At 49.0% G+C, this 15,190-nt stretch overlaps 1 protein-coding gene across 4 annotated transcripts in view; it reads right to left on the bottom strand.

The window, feature by feature from the left end:
- The window catches only part of MICAL2 (microtubule associated monooxygenase, calponin and LIM domain containing 2), a 222,154-nt gene that overhangs the window by 128,967 nt on the left and 77,997 nt on the right, over window positions 1-15,190 (bottom strand). For all 4 annotated transcript variants that reach the window (XM_042959374.1, XM_042959373.1, XM_042959371.1 and 1 more), the window contains exons 4-6: window positions 6,190-6,397; window positions 2,905-3,021; window positions 1,495-1,596 (exon numbers count right to left, since the gene is read on the bottom strand). In XM_042959374.1, coding sequence (XP_042815308.1) covers window positions 1,495-1,596; window positions 2,905-3,021; window positions 6,190-6,397 — 427 coding nt within the window. The remainder of the gene's footprint in view (window positions 1-1,494; window positions 1,597-2,904; window positions 3,022-6,189; window positions 6,398-15,190) is intronic.

The raw sequence follows: 15,190 nt of genomic DNA, 5'->3' as shown, positions 1-15,190 counted from the left end.
AGTGACCTTGGCCTCCAGTTAGGCAAAGTGTGGAGACATTTCCGGTGGCTACAACTTGGGGGTGCTACTGGTGTCTAGCAGGGAGAGGCCAGGGATGCTAAGCATCCTACTGTGCACGGGACAAAAAATGATGTGGCTCCAAATGCCAACGGCGTCGATATGGAAAAACCCGGCTGCAGGTCTACTTATTTGGTGCTAGGCTGCCTAAGTGGCTCTTCTCCTTATTACCTTTCTTTTCCTGTCCACCCATGTGAATGTGGAGTTTGTGAAGGTTCTAGAACCTTCATGGGTCCTGTCCTGTTTTTCTGTTCCTGCCAAACTATACTCAGACAGGGTGTGGATTTTGGATTTGCAAATATTCAGACTTAACAGTTTTACCAAACCACCAAAATATCCCCATAATGTGGATTTTGGATTTGCAAATATTCAGACTTAACAGTTTTACCAAACCACCAAAATATCCCCATAAATGCTAACGGCACAATATCCAGGTTAGCAGCTTAAAAGGTCTTTGTCAGGTATTGGTTATTGATTGCAGGGATGGGGCACGTGTAGGGATGGAGGAGAAGAGAGAGGCACGGGAGCGGGGAAAGGGCCCTCATGGTCCAGCAAGTGGTAGGGCCCAGCTAGGCAGACCACACCTCTGGAAGCCTCCAACATTGACCGTCTTTCAGGGAGTGAGTTCTGCCCTCAGAGGAGATGCCCTCCCGGTCAGACCTCTGCAGCCTGCAGCCTTTAAGCAGGGCAAGCTTGAAGAGCAGATGTAGCCACAGTCTAAGAGATGCCATGTGAGGCCATTTTGTCCACCATCTGTGGTCTCACGCGGATACAGTTAGTGCAAATCCATACAACCTACGCACCAATTAATCTCGGCAGGGGGCGGGTGGAGGGGGAGGTGATTGAAGGCATTTCTGGCAGTGGTGCTCCTCTCCCAACCTGATTAGCCCTTACTCCAAGAAAACGTGTTATGCTTCCAACTTCAGAACTCAGGGAAGCATGGTTTTGCGCTTTGACAGTCTGGGGAAAACAGATCTTACTGCCCAGCAGTGAGTGTGCTGAAAAGTTACAAAAAGAGAGGGGCTCCTTCTTCTGGAGCATTACACGTGACGGTGAAAGAACACACTCATAGTAGAAGAACGGCTGTCTTAGAGGAGGTATGAAAGTTCTTAGTGCCATGGATTGCACATTGACACGTGCTCAGTAATTGTATGCTGACTTTGAACTTCCCTGGCACTTTATCTTTATAAAACACTTTTACATGTGAGTCCTTTCTTAGCTCTCAAAACGATGCTCTGAGAAGATTCTGTTATCTACATCTTCCAGGTGGGAAAAGTGAGGTTCAGAGACAATGAAATGCTCAGCCTCAGGCACAGCAGGACAATCTGCCCTTCTGTGAAGGCCCCACCCAGCTTTAGCACGTGCCATCTCGCTTTTCTGCACTGCCCCCTCCCTCACTCCCATACCCCCTTCCTCAGCTCCAGGAACAGTCTTCACCTTCCAGCGTGTTCCTGCGGCCATCAGCGCCAATGATGACGTCAAACTCAAAGTCCGACAGAGCGTGGTCCGCAGGGAGAAATTCTGCCCGCCAGCCGATTTCTGCCAGAACAGAAAAATGATTTGAGTTGGCAGAGAAAGGTGGGAGGCCTCTTGGTGTCGGCCAGGAAAAATGGATAATACCCCTAGGTGTAGGCACCCCAGACAGAGCTGCCAGAGGAAAGACCCAGAGTCATCCCAACTCATACTCTCATCTGGACTCCTTCTGGCTTTAATATCAATTCAATCCGGGACAAAGTAAACCAGCAGCGTCAACCCTATGCTTGATGTAACTGGTTTCTGTGCAGGTTGGGAGACTATCCTCAGTGATTCTTAAACTAGTCTTGCTTGAACCTTATTTTTCCCAGTGTTTTCTACCTTGCTCTCTTCATCTTCCCCTATATTCCTCCTTGCCCTCCCATTACTGACCAGACCCGGAGGATGTGCAGGGTGTAGAAACCAGTTTGAATTGCCACTTCATTATGGTCAGAATGTTCTGTCGGGCAGTACACAGCCTTCTATGATAACATTTTCAGGTAAAATCTTGTTGGTCACCCATAACTGGGATTTAACATCCACCAGAGGTTTGAGAGAGGCTACCAAAGCCACCTAAAGCCTCTTCTAAATTTTCAAATATCCTGGGCTGAGGACAGGAGAAGTCAGAACTGAATAAGCACATGGAGCTCTGAGGTCTCTGACATTAAGTTGCTCAAACTGAAGGTCCTGCCTCAGCAGAAGATTTTGATAATAAGATGCAGAGGCATCAGGAACAAAGTCTCTGTCCGTGGTGTGTGAGAGATCAGCATTTACATAAACATATTAAAGGAGAAAGGGAAGCATTACTAAATAATAAGACACCCACAATGGGCGAAGTCTGTGGTTTGTAAATTATACTTTAGTAAGGCTTAAAAATATTATATGCCAAATTATATCATGAGCACTTATTTCATATTTTCTCTAGAAGCTTCACATTTCTCACTGGATTTTAAAATACCATATGGGTACAAAATATCCAAGTAACTGTGTGTTTTCCCACATAGCTGGAAGAGCATAGGAATGAACTTTTTCAAACAACCAAATGTAGGTCTTCTATCCTAATTACTTATTACTTCATTTGTCAAATTACTTCCCCCTAGTGACAGGGTAACAAAATTACAGGTTTAATGGCATAACCAATCCCCCTGGGGGAAGAAGAGAAAAACTAAAGTGGTAGGTAGCCCTGGTCCAAAAAGGTAAAATATCCTTGACGGAATTATACCAAACAGTCCCCAACAAGAATAACTCTTACAGAAACATCCTCTGAGAACTACAAATGCGATTTCCATTTTGTGATATCTGATTTCTAGATATGAAAGGAAAAGTATACTGTACTTTGATTTTCTTGATCTTCAGGAGGTTCTAGAACCTTCACAAACTCCACATTCACATGGATTTCAACGCCCAGCATCAGGGCCACCTTGAATAGGATGAGCTGCAACTGACGAATACCTATTAGAAAGGAAAGGGGAAAGAGAAGACGTGTCAGCAGTAGTGCTTGAGTGCCTCCTGCATACAGGGTACTATATAATCACTCCTTGATGATCTCTGCGCATAGTCATGTACCAACCATGATCACTACCGAGAACTAATTATGTGACAGCCACTTGGTGTTTTCTCACTTAACCCTTATTGTGACCCTTTGGGATAATTATTCCCATTTAATGGATAAGAAATTGAGGCTCAGTGAGGTGAAGTGATTTGCTCAAGGTGACACAGCAGCAAAACTACAATGTGGACCCAGATCTGTCTGATTCCTACACTGTGCTCTAGCTTTTGGATAATGCCATAATAATGGAGGCTCTCTCTTTCCTGCCTCCTTCCTGAGATAGGCTATAAGTTTGACAAGGTAGAGATGGAAAGGGGAGTAGACAAAGAGAGTAAATGGTCACAAGTAAAGTCAGTGATAAAATGGTTCATCTCATGGCAGACTGAGCCTAAGCTCTTAGCCACCCACGGTCAGGGGCGGCTGGGGAATTCTCCCTATGGAACTGGGCTCGTGATAATTCACCTCCCACCCACTCTTCTAAACTTTCCCAGTAAGTGTCACCTCCTATCTCTCCCTTGGCCCTGCCATTCAGCACATGTGGGGATGTCTCCAAATATTTTTCTATAGAGCAAGAAACTTTCTGTGGGTCCCTCTGTATTTATTGGGCTTTGTTCATTTAACATTTACTGAGCATCTGCAATGGGCCAGGTGCCATGGGAGGCACAAGAGATATGGAACTCACTCTAGTGGAGGAAACACATGTAAACAGACTGGGTCAGAGCATGGTGATTGGGGGCAGGGGAGCGGCAGAACAGCGCCTGAGCTGCAGTCCCGGAAGCCAGGAGAATACCAGATCCCCACAGACAGATTAAGGATTACAAAGAGGCGCTTGGGAGTTAGGAGGCTTCCTGGGGGTGGAAATCTCTGTGGAAATCTCTTTGGCAGGGTGGTGGGGGAGAAGTCAGATTACAAAGGAAGGAGGCATGAACAGGAGAGGCACAAAGTCTATATCCTCCCTTTCTAGAATAAATGTTTTGAAATAGAAAATGGTAAAGGAAATAACAGAGGGCTTGGGGGAGCAGGAAGCCAGGAGGGAGAGAGGGGAGCTGAGCGGCCAGCTCTGCCTCCTACATGGGGCAAGAGGAAGGAATGGGTACTGGGGTGGAAGCGAGTGCAGGAGGAAGGAGGGGGCTGGGACTGAGGAGTACCCGCCAGTGCCTTCTCTCCCCCAGAGCACAGGAGGAAGGCCATCTGCTCAGAAGGAGGCGGCTGTGGTGGAGGTTCAGAGCAGCCGCCTAGGGACTGGAGGAGGATGCTGACACAGGACCATGGAGAATTGCTGAGCAGTGCTGAGGGCTGGGGCGCCACTGGGACTGGAGGCCACGGTTGGTCTGGAAAGAAGCCAATCAGCTGGGGCTCAAAGAACCCAATCCCCCTTCCTGCCTGGAAACAGGCCAGGTCTCTCCTCATCATTTCAAGGTTGCTAATCTATCCTGTTCCAGCACACATTAGGTGTTCAAAAAATTCTCCCTGCCTCCCTTCTCACAGGCACTGGAATTGCTCTTGGCAATGAGCGCCCCGAATGCCAGAAGCTGGGATCCAGAGTCCTGCCAGTGTTTCTGCATACTGGGACTTTTCCAAGAACTAGGGGTTAAATTGCCACCAATGGGGCACAGAGGGGCTCCTGGCCCACAGGGAAGGCAGCCCAACAGACTGGGGCCCTCACAAGGACCCAGCTCTGCCTCTCAGGAAGCCTTGATGAGAGAGTGGCACTCAATGTTGTCATCCTGGGTTGGTAACCAACAAAAATTCTTCTGTGGGTGGTAGGGAATACCCTGAAAGCTGACACTGCGGCCTTATGAGCGAATCCAAATTTCTTTCCAATGGAATCCTGGAATTTTCTCATCCCAGAGTGGGAATAAAGTGTGGGGCCACTGCTGATAGGTTCTCTTTACTTGTGACTAAATTACACCCTATGTGGTTGACCATTGTCTCCAGTCATTCCTCTGAGCCCCACGCCCTTTCCCGTCGGCTCCTGTCCTCATGAGAACGTGGCTCTCAGGGTTCTCCTCCCGCCCACTGGTTGAGAGACTGAACCCTCAAGTTGGGGACCCCGGCCGCTTCTTGCTCACTGCACACCAGCGGATGCAAAGCACTTCCCAAGTACCTACTACTTGCCAGGCACAGTGAGAAGCACCTCACAAACTTGACCTCACTTAATCCTGGTCCTGGTAGGCAGGCATTAATCACATGTGCGGGAGACAAAACTTGGGGCTTGAGGAAGGTTAAGGAATTTGACCCAAGTTACACAGCAAATGGGCAAGACCAATTTGGGGCCCAGATCTGTTCAAACCCTTGAACTCTCCCCATAGTGTTAATCTCCCTGACTTTTATGGGTCACAGTCTTATATACAAGGTGGCTAAAGACCTCCTCCCTGTTAAGCATTAGGGGAAGTCTGTCCTACAGCTGGTCTGCACAGATCTTGCCTGGAGAGACCCAGGCCTGAGGAATGCAGAGCCAAAGGGCCTCAGTGCTCACCTTGCCCTACCCGAGCATGCTAAGCTTACAGGGCTGGCCCAGGGCCTGGAATAACTCAAGGAAACTTGGTACGGGATCTGCCGATTGTGTCATTCCTCTCTTCTAAAACCTGCCGTGGCTTCCCCCAGCACCACAACATAACATCTAAGAGGCCCACTTAATGGTTTTGTGTGCCTCCCTCTTCTGAACTCCTTCAGCAAGTCTGACTACTCTATTAAAGTGCAGTTTATTGTTGACAAGATCGGTGAGCTCTCTGAGAGTGCAGACCATGTCACTTGCCTCTGTTTCGGTCTCCCACACTTCATTCACTCAACAGAAGTTTACCAGACATCTACTATGTGCCAAGAACTCTTTTACACCCTGGAGATACTCTGGTGAACAAGACGTGCTTACTGCTCTGTGGGGCATACCCAGCATAGATGCCAGCACGAGGCACAAAGCAAGCCCTTCGTGAAATGTTGCCAGTTGAATGCATGGATCCCCCAGGGACTTGTAAGCTGGAACATCCTGGAGACTCCTTAGTGTGGAGAGATGTGCCCCACCCAGGGTCAGACCCCTCCCTGAATGGGGTGCCACCATTGGCTCTACTCACTGATGTGGTCAATGGAGCCAGCGCAGAACTTCCCGTAGAATTTCTTGGCTCCCAGTCCCCGTAGGTCATGGATGGTGAAAGGCCAGAGGTGCAGCACATTGTTCCTGGAGAAGGTGTCCCTCTTCTCCACCACAACCACTTTGGCCCCTAGGTAGGCAAGTTCAATGGCAGTGCGCAAACCACATGGTCCTCCCCCAACAATGAGACACTGTAGAGGTAAGAGAGAAACACTCAGTGATCTCTAGCATTGTGGACACAAACTCCTAGTCAACACCTAACTGGTCCACGCAAATCAACCAGCAAGTACAAACCAAGCACCTTTTTGAGACCTGCCATTCATCCACCCGAGGTACATTATCTGTGGGCCTAACCAGGCACTGTGCCACACCCTACAAAGGACACAGAAGTAAAAGGACTTGGGGGGAGCACAGATACACTTGAGGTTCCGAGTCAGACTGAACTGGGCTTAAATCCCAGCTCTGGCATTTGATACCTTAGCTTCCTCATCTGTGAATGGGTCTACTGCTCTTTCCTTGGGGAATTATTGAAAAGAAGATTCCATTAAAAAAGCTTATGGTGCATCTCTGTGACCTTGGATTAGGCAATGATTTCTTTTATGTGACACCAAAAGCACAAGCAACAAATGAAGAGATAAATTGGACTTTATTCCTAAAAGATTTTGTGTTTCAAAGGCCATAATAAAAAAAAAAGTGAAAAGACAACCCCCAGATGGGAGAAAATATCTGTAGATCGTCTATCTTGTAAGGGACTGGTATCCAAAATATATAAAGAATTTTATAACTCGCCAATAAAAAAAAAAAAAGACAAACAACCCAATTAAGGAACAGGAGATAATCTGAATAGACGCTTTCTCAAAGAAGATATACAAATGGCCAACAAGCACGTGAAAAGATCCTCAATATCCTTATCCATCAAGGAAATGCAAATCAAAGCCACACGAGATACCACCTCGTACCCGCTAGGATGACTATAATCAAAAAGTTCAGACAAAAACAAGTGTTGGTGAAGAAGTGGAGAAATTGAAACCCACATACGTTACTGGCAGGCAGATGCTTTGCAAGATGGTACAGATGCTTTGGAACAGTCTGGCAGCTCCTCAAAAAGTTAAACATAGAGCTGCCATATGAGCCAGCAATTCTATTCCCATGTTTATACCCAAGAGAAGTAAAAACATATGTTCACACAAAAACGTGCCCATGAATGTTCACGGCAGCATGACTCATTAGAGCCAAAAAATAGAAACCGAAATGTCTATCAGTTGATGAATAAACAAAAGTGGTCTATTGATACAATTGCTTATTCAACTATGAAAAGGAACGAAGTACTGATATATGGATGAACCTTGAAAACGTCATGCCAAACAAACGACATCAGACCCAAGGGGATACATATCGTATGATTCCATTTATGTAAAATGTCCAGAGTAGGCAAATCCAGGGAGGCAGACAGTAGATTAGGGGTTGCCTGGGAACGGGGGTGGGGTGGGGAATGACCCATAATGGGCATGCGGTTTCTTTTTATGGTGGTAAGACATTCGAGAATTCGATAGTTGTGGTGCTTGCACAGCTTTGTGACTACATTAAAACCATTGAATTACATACTTTAAAAAGGGTGACTGATATGGTGTGTGAGTCATATCTTAAGAAAATGCTTGCATGAGAAGAAAAAGCATATGGTATGGAATTTGGTACACACTAGTGTAGACTCTGTTATTCGCTGAGCCCCAGTCCCTGTCTTCAAGGGAGCCTGAGCCTAGTGGCAAACTCAGACTTCTGGAGTAAGTAACCAGAGCCCTCTGTGGTTCGTGATTCCTCCTCACCACAGACACAAGAGGAAGAAACTATTGTCATCCTCATTTCACAGATGGGAAAACTGAGGCACAACGCAGCGAGGGAACTGGCTCCTGGCTTCCCAGATCCGAAGGGACAGAATCAGGATGCAAACCCAGGTGGTCTCACTCCAGAGCCCATCAGGCTGAGCTCCTATTGCTGTACGACTTCTACCAGGAATAAAAAGAAGAAAGAACGTTGCAGCAGAGGGGAGCATCCGTTCAAAAAGAAAGAAGTTCTTTAAGGTGGGTAGAGAAGGGTACTTTGAGGGAAGGGAAAGGAAGGAGGGAGAAGAGATGAGAGTCAGTCTGGAGCCAGATGCTAAGGGTCTGAAACACTAAGTGAAGGAGTATGGCCTTGGTCCTGCAGGCTGTGGTGAGCGGAGGTGACAGGACGGGATTCTATACGAGTCCCACACTAGGTTTCAATGGACGTTGCAGTGTTGAACAGGACAAGGGCCCTTCCCCAAGGAAGCTACAGCCTGTTACGAGAGAAGGGACAACATGTAATGACCTCATTGGTTACACTGGGCAAAAGCCCTTCCATTTAAACAAAATCATGAGGGAGTGCCAGAACATCTAGACAGGAAAACGACAGTGTTTTGGCTGAAAGAGTCAGAGACCCCTGGGCAGCACCCCGCCCTGCCCCTGGGCGGTCCCTGAAGCACCTTCAAGAGGCAAGAGTGCACCTGGGGTGGATACCCCAGCAAGGCAACAGGGAAAGAGATCTGTACCCACCCACACCTCACTGCTCAACATGTCAGAGGCATCTGGAAGCTTCCCTTCTGCTCATGATCAAACCTTATCTTTGAAAAATGCACGTCCCTTCCCCTAGCAAATATTCCATCATCCAGTTATCACTCATCTGGGGCCTCTGGGGTCTCAAAGAGCAAGTGCAAACAAGCATATCACAAACTCCCACACCACAATCAGCGTGGCTTACCAGCTGGAACCTTCCAGAGAGTTTGCAGAAACCCCATTAGGGGAAATGAAGTCACCACTGAGATACGACTCACTCCAGAGATGTCGGGGAACAGGCGTGCAAATCCATTTGCTTCCTTTCTGGTTAGAGCACACTGGGGAGAGCCACCACCCCCACTCCTTATCTCACACCCCAAACAGCTCCTCTGGCTTGCCTTGGCCAGACCATGACGGGCATTTCAAAGTAAGATTCCGAACCCTGACACTCTGAGGTTGGCTTTGGGGTTAAGCCTGGATTCACTGCATTTCTTTACCATTAGTGCATCTCCTTCTGTTTGCTGAGTGCTGTCACTCCAAAGCCAGGGACGGTGTGAGGGTGGGAGGATGTGGGGGAAGATGGGGAGGAGGAGGAGGAGGAGGAGGAGGAGGAGGAGGAGGAGAGAAGCCCGCCTGCACCCTTCTATCCACCAGGCCTGACCTAGCACCACTCCCAGAGCAAGGCAGGTGATCCCTTTCCCACCAGTGGGGTGAGGCGGGGGGTGGGGCAGGGGCTGCTGTACATTTTTCATGCAAACAGTAGCCAGGGTATTGTTTCTTACCCTCCCAGCTAAACCTGAAATCCCACCGGCAAAAGGTCAGTTTTCCCACCACTCTGGGCCCCAGCACATACTTTGGGCCTGAAATTTCAGAGACGCCAGGCATACTGTAATCTAAAGTCAAAGCAAATACCAATGGGCCCAGTTATATAAAGGGAGCAAATTTGGTGCAGATGTTATCAAGACAGGAGAGAAGGCTTGCTGGCAGGGGCCGGGCCGGTTCCTCTCGGAACATACTTGTTGTGATTAACATGGGAACTTGGGAGTTCTGACTAGAGGCCACAAAGTGCAACTGCCCTGGGCCTGGGCAGAGGACAGGAGAGAAGGAGGCTTCCCCAGCGTGCCCACAGGTGATGCTCCGGATGTTGGGTGTAGTGCAAACAGACCCCAGACGCAAAGGCTCATGATAACTCAATGTGAAAAACTCTCCACATTTCCTAGACCCGTCTGGGCTCTCGCTGCTGAGGACCGGGTGCCAAGGAAAGAAAACTTTTCATTAGGACTCAGCCCCGAGGCCTTCCTCGAGCCCCAAGTGACACGGTACATTCTGTCCACAGGGTCCATGCTAAATGTTACCCCAGAGCTAGGCTCTGACGTTATAATGATCTGCATGTTTCCCAGGCCAGTGTGGGTGCTCCTCAAACTCTCTCCCTGTGTCCCCTGCATTTCTGTTATGCTCAGAGCCCAGTACATGGCCTGGCACACAGGCAGCCTAGATAAACAGTTGGTAGATGCACACGAACTTCTCACACCCACCCCGCCCACCCAGTTCTGGCTCTCTATCAGTAATTGGGATCTGCGGTTCATGTCAGCCAGGGTTTATGTCTGCCTTTCCCACCCAGGCGGGGGTTAGCTGGGGTCTGCCAAGGCCACCAGCATTACGGACGTCAGCAGATCTGCGTGCTCAGGCGACATCGATTTATTACCCAGTGGGGAGTGGGGCAGACCCAACACCAGCAGGAAATCCATTGTATAGATAAGCTTGGCAGTGCATTCGTGGAGAGACAAACACCACATGGAAAAATCAGCTCTTACTTATCAAGGGGTGGGAACGGGGGACGAGCAGACTAGCCCACAGTCGAGGCACCGATCATGCTTCAGGCACAGGGCTGGGGCAGCCTCAGCCACACAAGACTCTCTCACAATCCAAGAGGAGCCGAGCAGGCAGTACCCGCTTCTTGATGGCATGATGCATGTTCCGATCCACAAGCGGGTGGGTGTATTGGGACCATGCCAAGAATGCTAAAGGTATTCAGTCCCCCAAGGGAAGTGCCGAGGGGACCAGGGGCTAAGCCAGGGGTTAGCAGTCTGGAGATTTGATTTCCGCTTCTGAACTCTGCCTCCAGTTTCCCTGGGGGCTCTGTGTGCAGACGTTCCAGTGAGGAGGGGCACGGAAAGCCAGCACCCGGAGGCGGCAGGAAGGCCGGGGCCTGTGTTTCCCCAGCGCTCTGCACCTTGTTGAAAAGGAGGAGTACGGCATCTAAACTCTATGGGCCCAGGACTTTCTACTTGCCAGGCACTGTCCTGATCACTTTATGTATTTTGTCGTTCCCACGGCCCTGTGAGGTCAGTGTCCTCATCATCTCAGCTCGGTGAATGAGCAAACTGGGGAACAGAAAAAGTGAAGTCACTTGGTCCAGGTGCCCTTAGTATCACCATTTTTGAGCTAAGAAACGGGAGCAAAAGACAGGAAGAAAGTCCCTCGGGTCGGTCACGGAATGAGTAAGTGGTCAAGTTTGGATACAAACGGAGGCAACGGGGGTCCAAGACCTGTGCTCGGAACCACGTATCTGACATGACAGTAAAGCAGACCTCAGGGGTGCGGTCAGGGGTGCGGTCAGGATGAAGGAAGGTGGCTTTTCACCGTTTCCCTGCGTGGGGCACACCTCGGCCTGCTGAACGGAGCTGGGGTTCAGGCTGGGTGCCCAGAAGGCCTACAGGCCTGGGTCTGGGCTGAGCCTCCTATGCTTCCCTGGGGTGGGAGTTTACGGGCCGGATGGACCTTGAGCTCGTGCAAGTCCAGGAAGCCACCTTGGCAGGTGCCTTGGCAGTGAGGGGTTTGGCCACGGACAATGCAAGCCTTCTCCAGTGCACCTGGGGGGCTGGCAACCCTGGCAGAGAGCCGAGCGATGGGAGGTGAGGCATGGTGCCATCTTCCTGGGGGGAGCCGGTTCTCTGGGGCAGTGCTCTGGTTCCAGGGACATACCGCCCCACTTCCTCATGTGGCTTCCCAGCTTCACTGGCCCTTAGGACAAGCGCTTATCTGAACCCAGGCAGGAAGGCCCTGTTACTGGGTTACCATGGGTGAAAACAGCTCATCTCAGAATCACAGGACGGAGACTTTGCCATCCCAAGTGCCACCCACATGCTAATATGGGGGGGCTTGCGGCAGGGGCCTGGCCTCACACCCCCATTCCGCAGGGCAGCACTAAGTGGAGAGACGTAGCCACTTCAGTTTCTAGCCATGGAGGAGTCTCCGTGGGTTGGGTGGTCAGACAGGGGCTCTTGCGGGGGATTTCAAGGGGCACTCTGGGCAGGGAGCTAAATCTCATCTGACTTGACAGGCCCCGCCCCGGTCTGGCTCTCCTGTATCTGGGTCACACCCAGTTATTCCTGAGTAACAATGAACACCACTCACTAACCTCAGAAATTCACAGAAAGGAAAAGGAAAAAGATATCCTGCTCTCCCTGCCTGCTCTGAAAAAAATAAAAATAATAATAAAAATAATAATACAAATGCCTCTGAGAAACATTCCATTCCTCCCGGTCCTTCCTTTCCAGCTCGAGCCAGCGCTCTGAGGTGCACCTGCGACCAACCACCACAGGGTCTACAAATGTTTCATTTGCAAACATTCTGCCCCTTGGCCTTGTGGGTCCGCTTGTATTGGGGCTTTGGTCTCAAGGTGGTGCCGCCTGCCTCTGGGTGCTGGTCATACGTCACAGTCTTTCCCTGCTTGGGCACAAGCACCCTGAAGTCAGGGCATGCGTGCCAGGCCCCATCCAGCCCCCGCTGGCAAGACAGCACAGGACCCTTCCTCTGCAGATGTCGAAGTGCCTAATCAACAGTGCCAACTCTGTCCCACCTTTGTTGGTGCCTGTACCTCCCATGTTGGGAAAAGCAACAGTAATCACAGTGTTCCCAACAGCAACAATAAAAACTAGAGCCCGCACTTGCTGCCTGCTTACAACGTGCAGGAACAGTGCTAAGCCCTTTGTAAGAAATGTGTCTCGTTTCATTCCTACCGAAACCCCGAGTTAGGCATATTCATTACTATCTGGCACTGGGAAACTGGAGTTTGGGAAGCTTATAGGACATGACCAGGGTCCCAGAACTAGAGCAGGAGCTGACCTGGGACTCCAGAGTCCATGCTTGAAGTCATAAGCTTATATATTACCTCTTCCAGGTTTCCGGGAGGTGCTCAGTGGTCTATTGTTAACATGTCCCCTCCTCCACTAAAACATGTAAGGATCGCTGAGCACCCTGTGGGATTGCAGAGGATACGAGAGAAACCTCAGAGACCAGCTGGCTGGGACCAGAGAAAAAATAAAACGGAGATCATGAATGCTGCATTGTTTGGGGATTACCTGTGAAGACTGCAGAACCTTGTTGGAGGGACAGACAGGTGACTTTCATAAAAGAAGTCCCTCTAGGAGAGGGTCCATGAGTGGCCACCTGAGGCCGAGGATGTGGACACTGGAGAAATGGCACACCGAGGTTTGGGCCAGAAAATGGGAGGGTTTGGAGGGAGTGGGCAGCCCAGCTTCCACCCTTGTTCCCTTACAGTCCCTCCCCCGAAGGAGTGGAAAGGGCCTTCTGAAGTCAGATCATTCACTCCCAGCTCACAACCTCGAGGTCTTCCCGTGGCACAAAGAGCTCAAAATCAGACCTTATCATGGCATTGAGGCCCTGTAAGACCTTGCCCTCTAATTTCTCCTGTCTTCTGCTCCTACCACACTTCCTTCCTTCTCTGCACTCCAGCCATAATGGCCTCACTATGTACACACAGGGCCTTTTTCATTTGCTTTGCCGCCTGTCTGGAACATTCTTCCCTTAAAAAAAATTATATATAAAACATATAAGGTACATAAACATATAAAGTAAAAAATGTATTTTTTTTCTAATATAAAAAAGGGCATCTATTGCAAAACAATATGTAGGCCTAGTTTTATTTTTCTTCATATTAACATCCAACTTTCCAAACAGCATTTAAAAATTTTTTTAACATTTATTTTTGAGAGACAGACAGTGTGAACGGGGAAGGGCACAGGGAGGAGACAGAGAATTCAAAATAGGCTCTGGGCTCTGAATTGTCAGCACAGAGCCTGACACAGAGCTCAAATGCACAAACTGTGAGATCATGACCTGAGCTGAAGTCGGACGCTTAACCAACTGAGCCACCCAGGCACTGAGTCAAACAGCATTTTAAGTGTTGGTAAATATTTCCAGATGTACATGTATATTGTTCTATTGTAGGCTCTTTTTTTTTCCTGTTTGTAATCTTATAGCTTTATAGTATTTTCTTTACATTTTCCCAAAGGTTTTCAAATACACAGAAAAGCTGAAGGAATTTTAGTGAACAAACAAGTACCAACCACCTAGATTCTATAATTACATTTTGCTCTCCTTGCTTTCTCACACATTTATTCATCCGTCCGTCCCTCTACCCATTCATCAACTTATTTTTTTGGTGCATTCCAACTAAATTGCAGAATCAGTACATTTCCTTCCAAATACTTGAGGATATCACTGATTGGAGTTTGAGATGTGTCCAATGCTCCCCCCCACTTTCTTTTTTTAATGTTTATTTTTGGGAGAGAGGGGCAGAGAGAGAGAGATACACAGAATCAGAAGCAGGCTCCAGGCTCTGAGCTATCAGCACAGAGCCCGATGTGGGGCTCAAACCCATGAACTGTGAGATCATGACCTGAGCCGAAGTCAGATGCTCATCCAACTGAGCCACCCAGGTGCCCCCAAACCCTTTTTGTTTTTTAAGATACAATTCACAGGCAAAGAAATGCACATATCTTAAATATATTCATTTGATGTGACAAATTACACTATTTTTGTTCCTTGTAGCCTATCAGTCTGCTCTCCCTCACTGGTCTTTCTTCTAGTTGACCCCGTGCATTTTTGTCCCCTGGGCTCTGGTGCCAGCATCTTGGTGTGTGAGCAGTGAGCAGCCAGGAGTTTCTAGTCAAGGTGCGGGTCTGGGGCCGAGCAGCCGGCTGTCTTGGCTCCCTCTTCTCCCTAAGAACAGAAGTCCCAGGGCCTTCCACGACCCCCCCCCCCAAAAAGAGTGTGGAGGAATCTCACATTCCTTGAGGAAGAACAGGGGAAGGAGGCTTCTCCAATGGGCTGAGGCCAGATATACTCAAAGCTAAGAAATCTCAGGCGGGTTATAATCCACGTGTGGGGGAAAAGTAGGGCTAAGATACACAAACCATCCGGGATCCAGAAATAGACACGCTAGGTCACTGTTACCACTTTCTCTTTTTGCTAAGGCTCTTAGAACCTGTAAGTCCAGTCAGGTAGGGGTCCCCACATTACACAACAATAGTTAGCACTCACTGTCCTTCATTCAGGGACACCTGTACCTGTCTTGCCAATGTCACAGCTGTAGCTAGTAAGAGGCAG

The sequence above is a fragment of the Panthera tigris genome, chromosome D1, assembly GCF_018350195.1.
Source record: "Panthera tigris isolate Pti1 chromosome D1, P.tigris_Pti1_mat1.1, whole genome shotgun sequence".
In the NCBI taxonomy this organism is placed as follows: Eukaryota; Metazoa; Chordata; class Mammalia; order Carnivora; family Felidae; genus Panthera; species Panthera tigris.
Note: the sequence above shows the minus strand (reverse complement) of the source record. Positions and strands in the feature narration are given on the sequence as shown.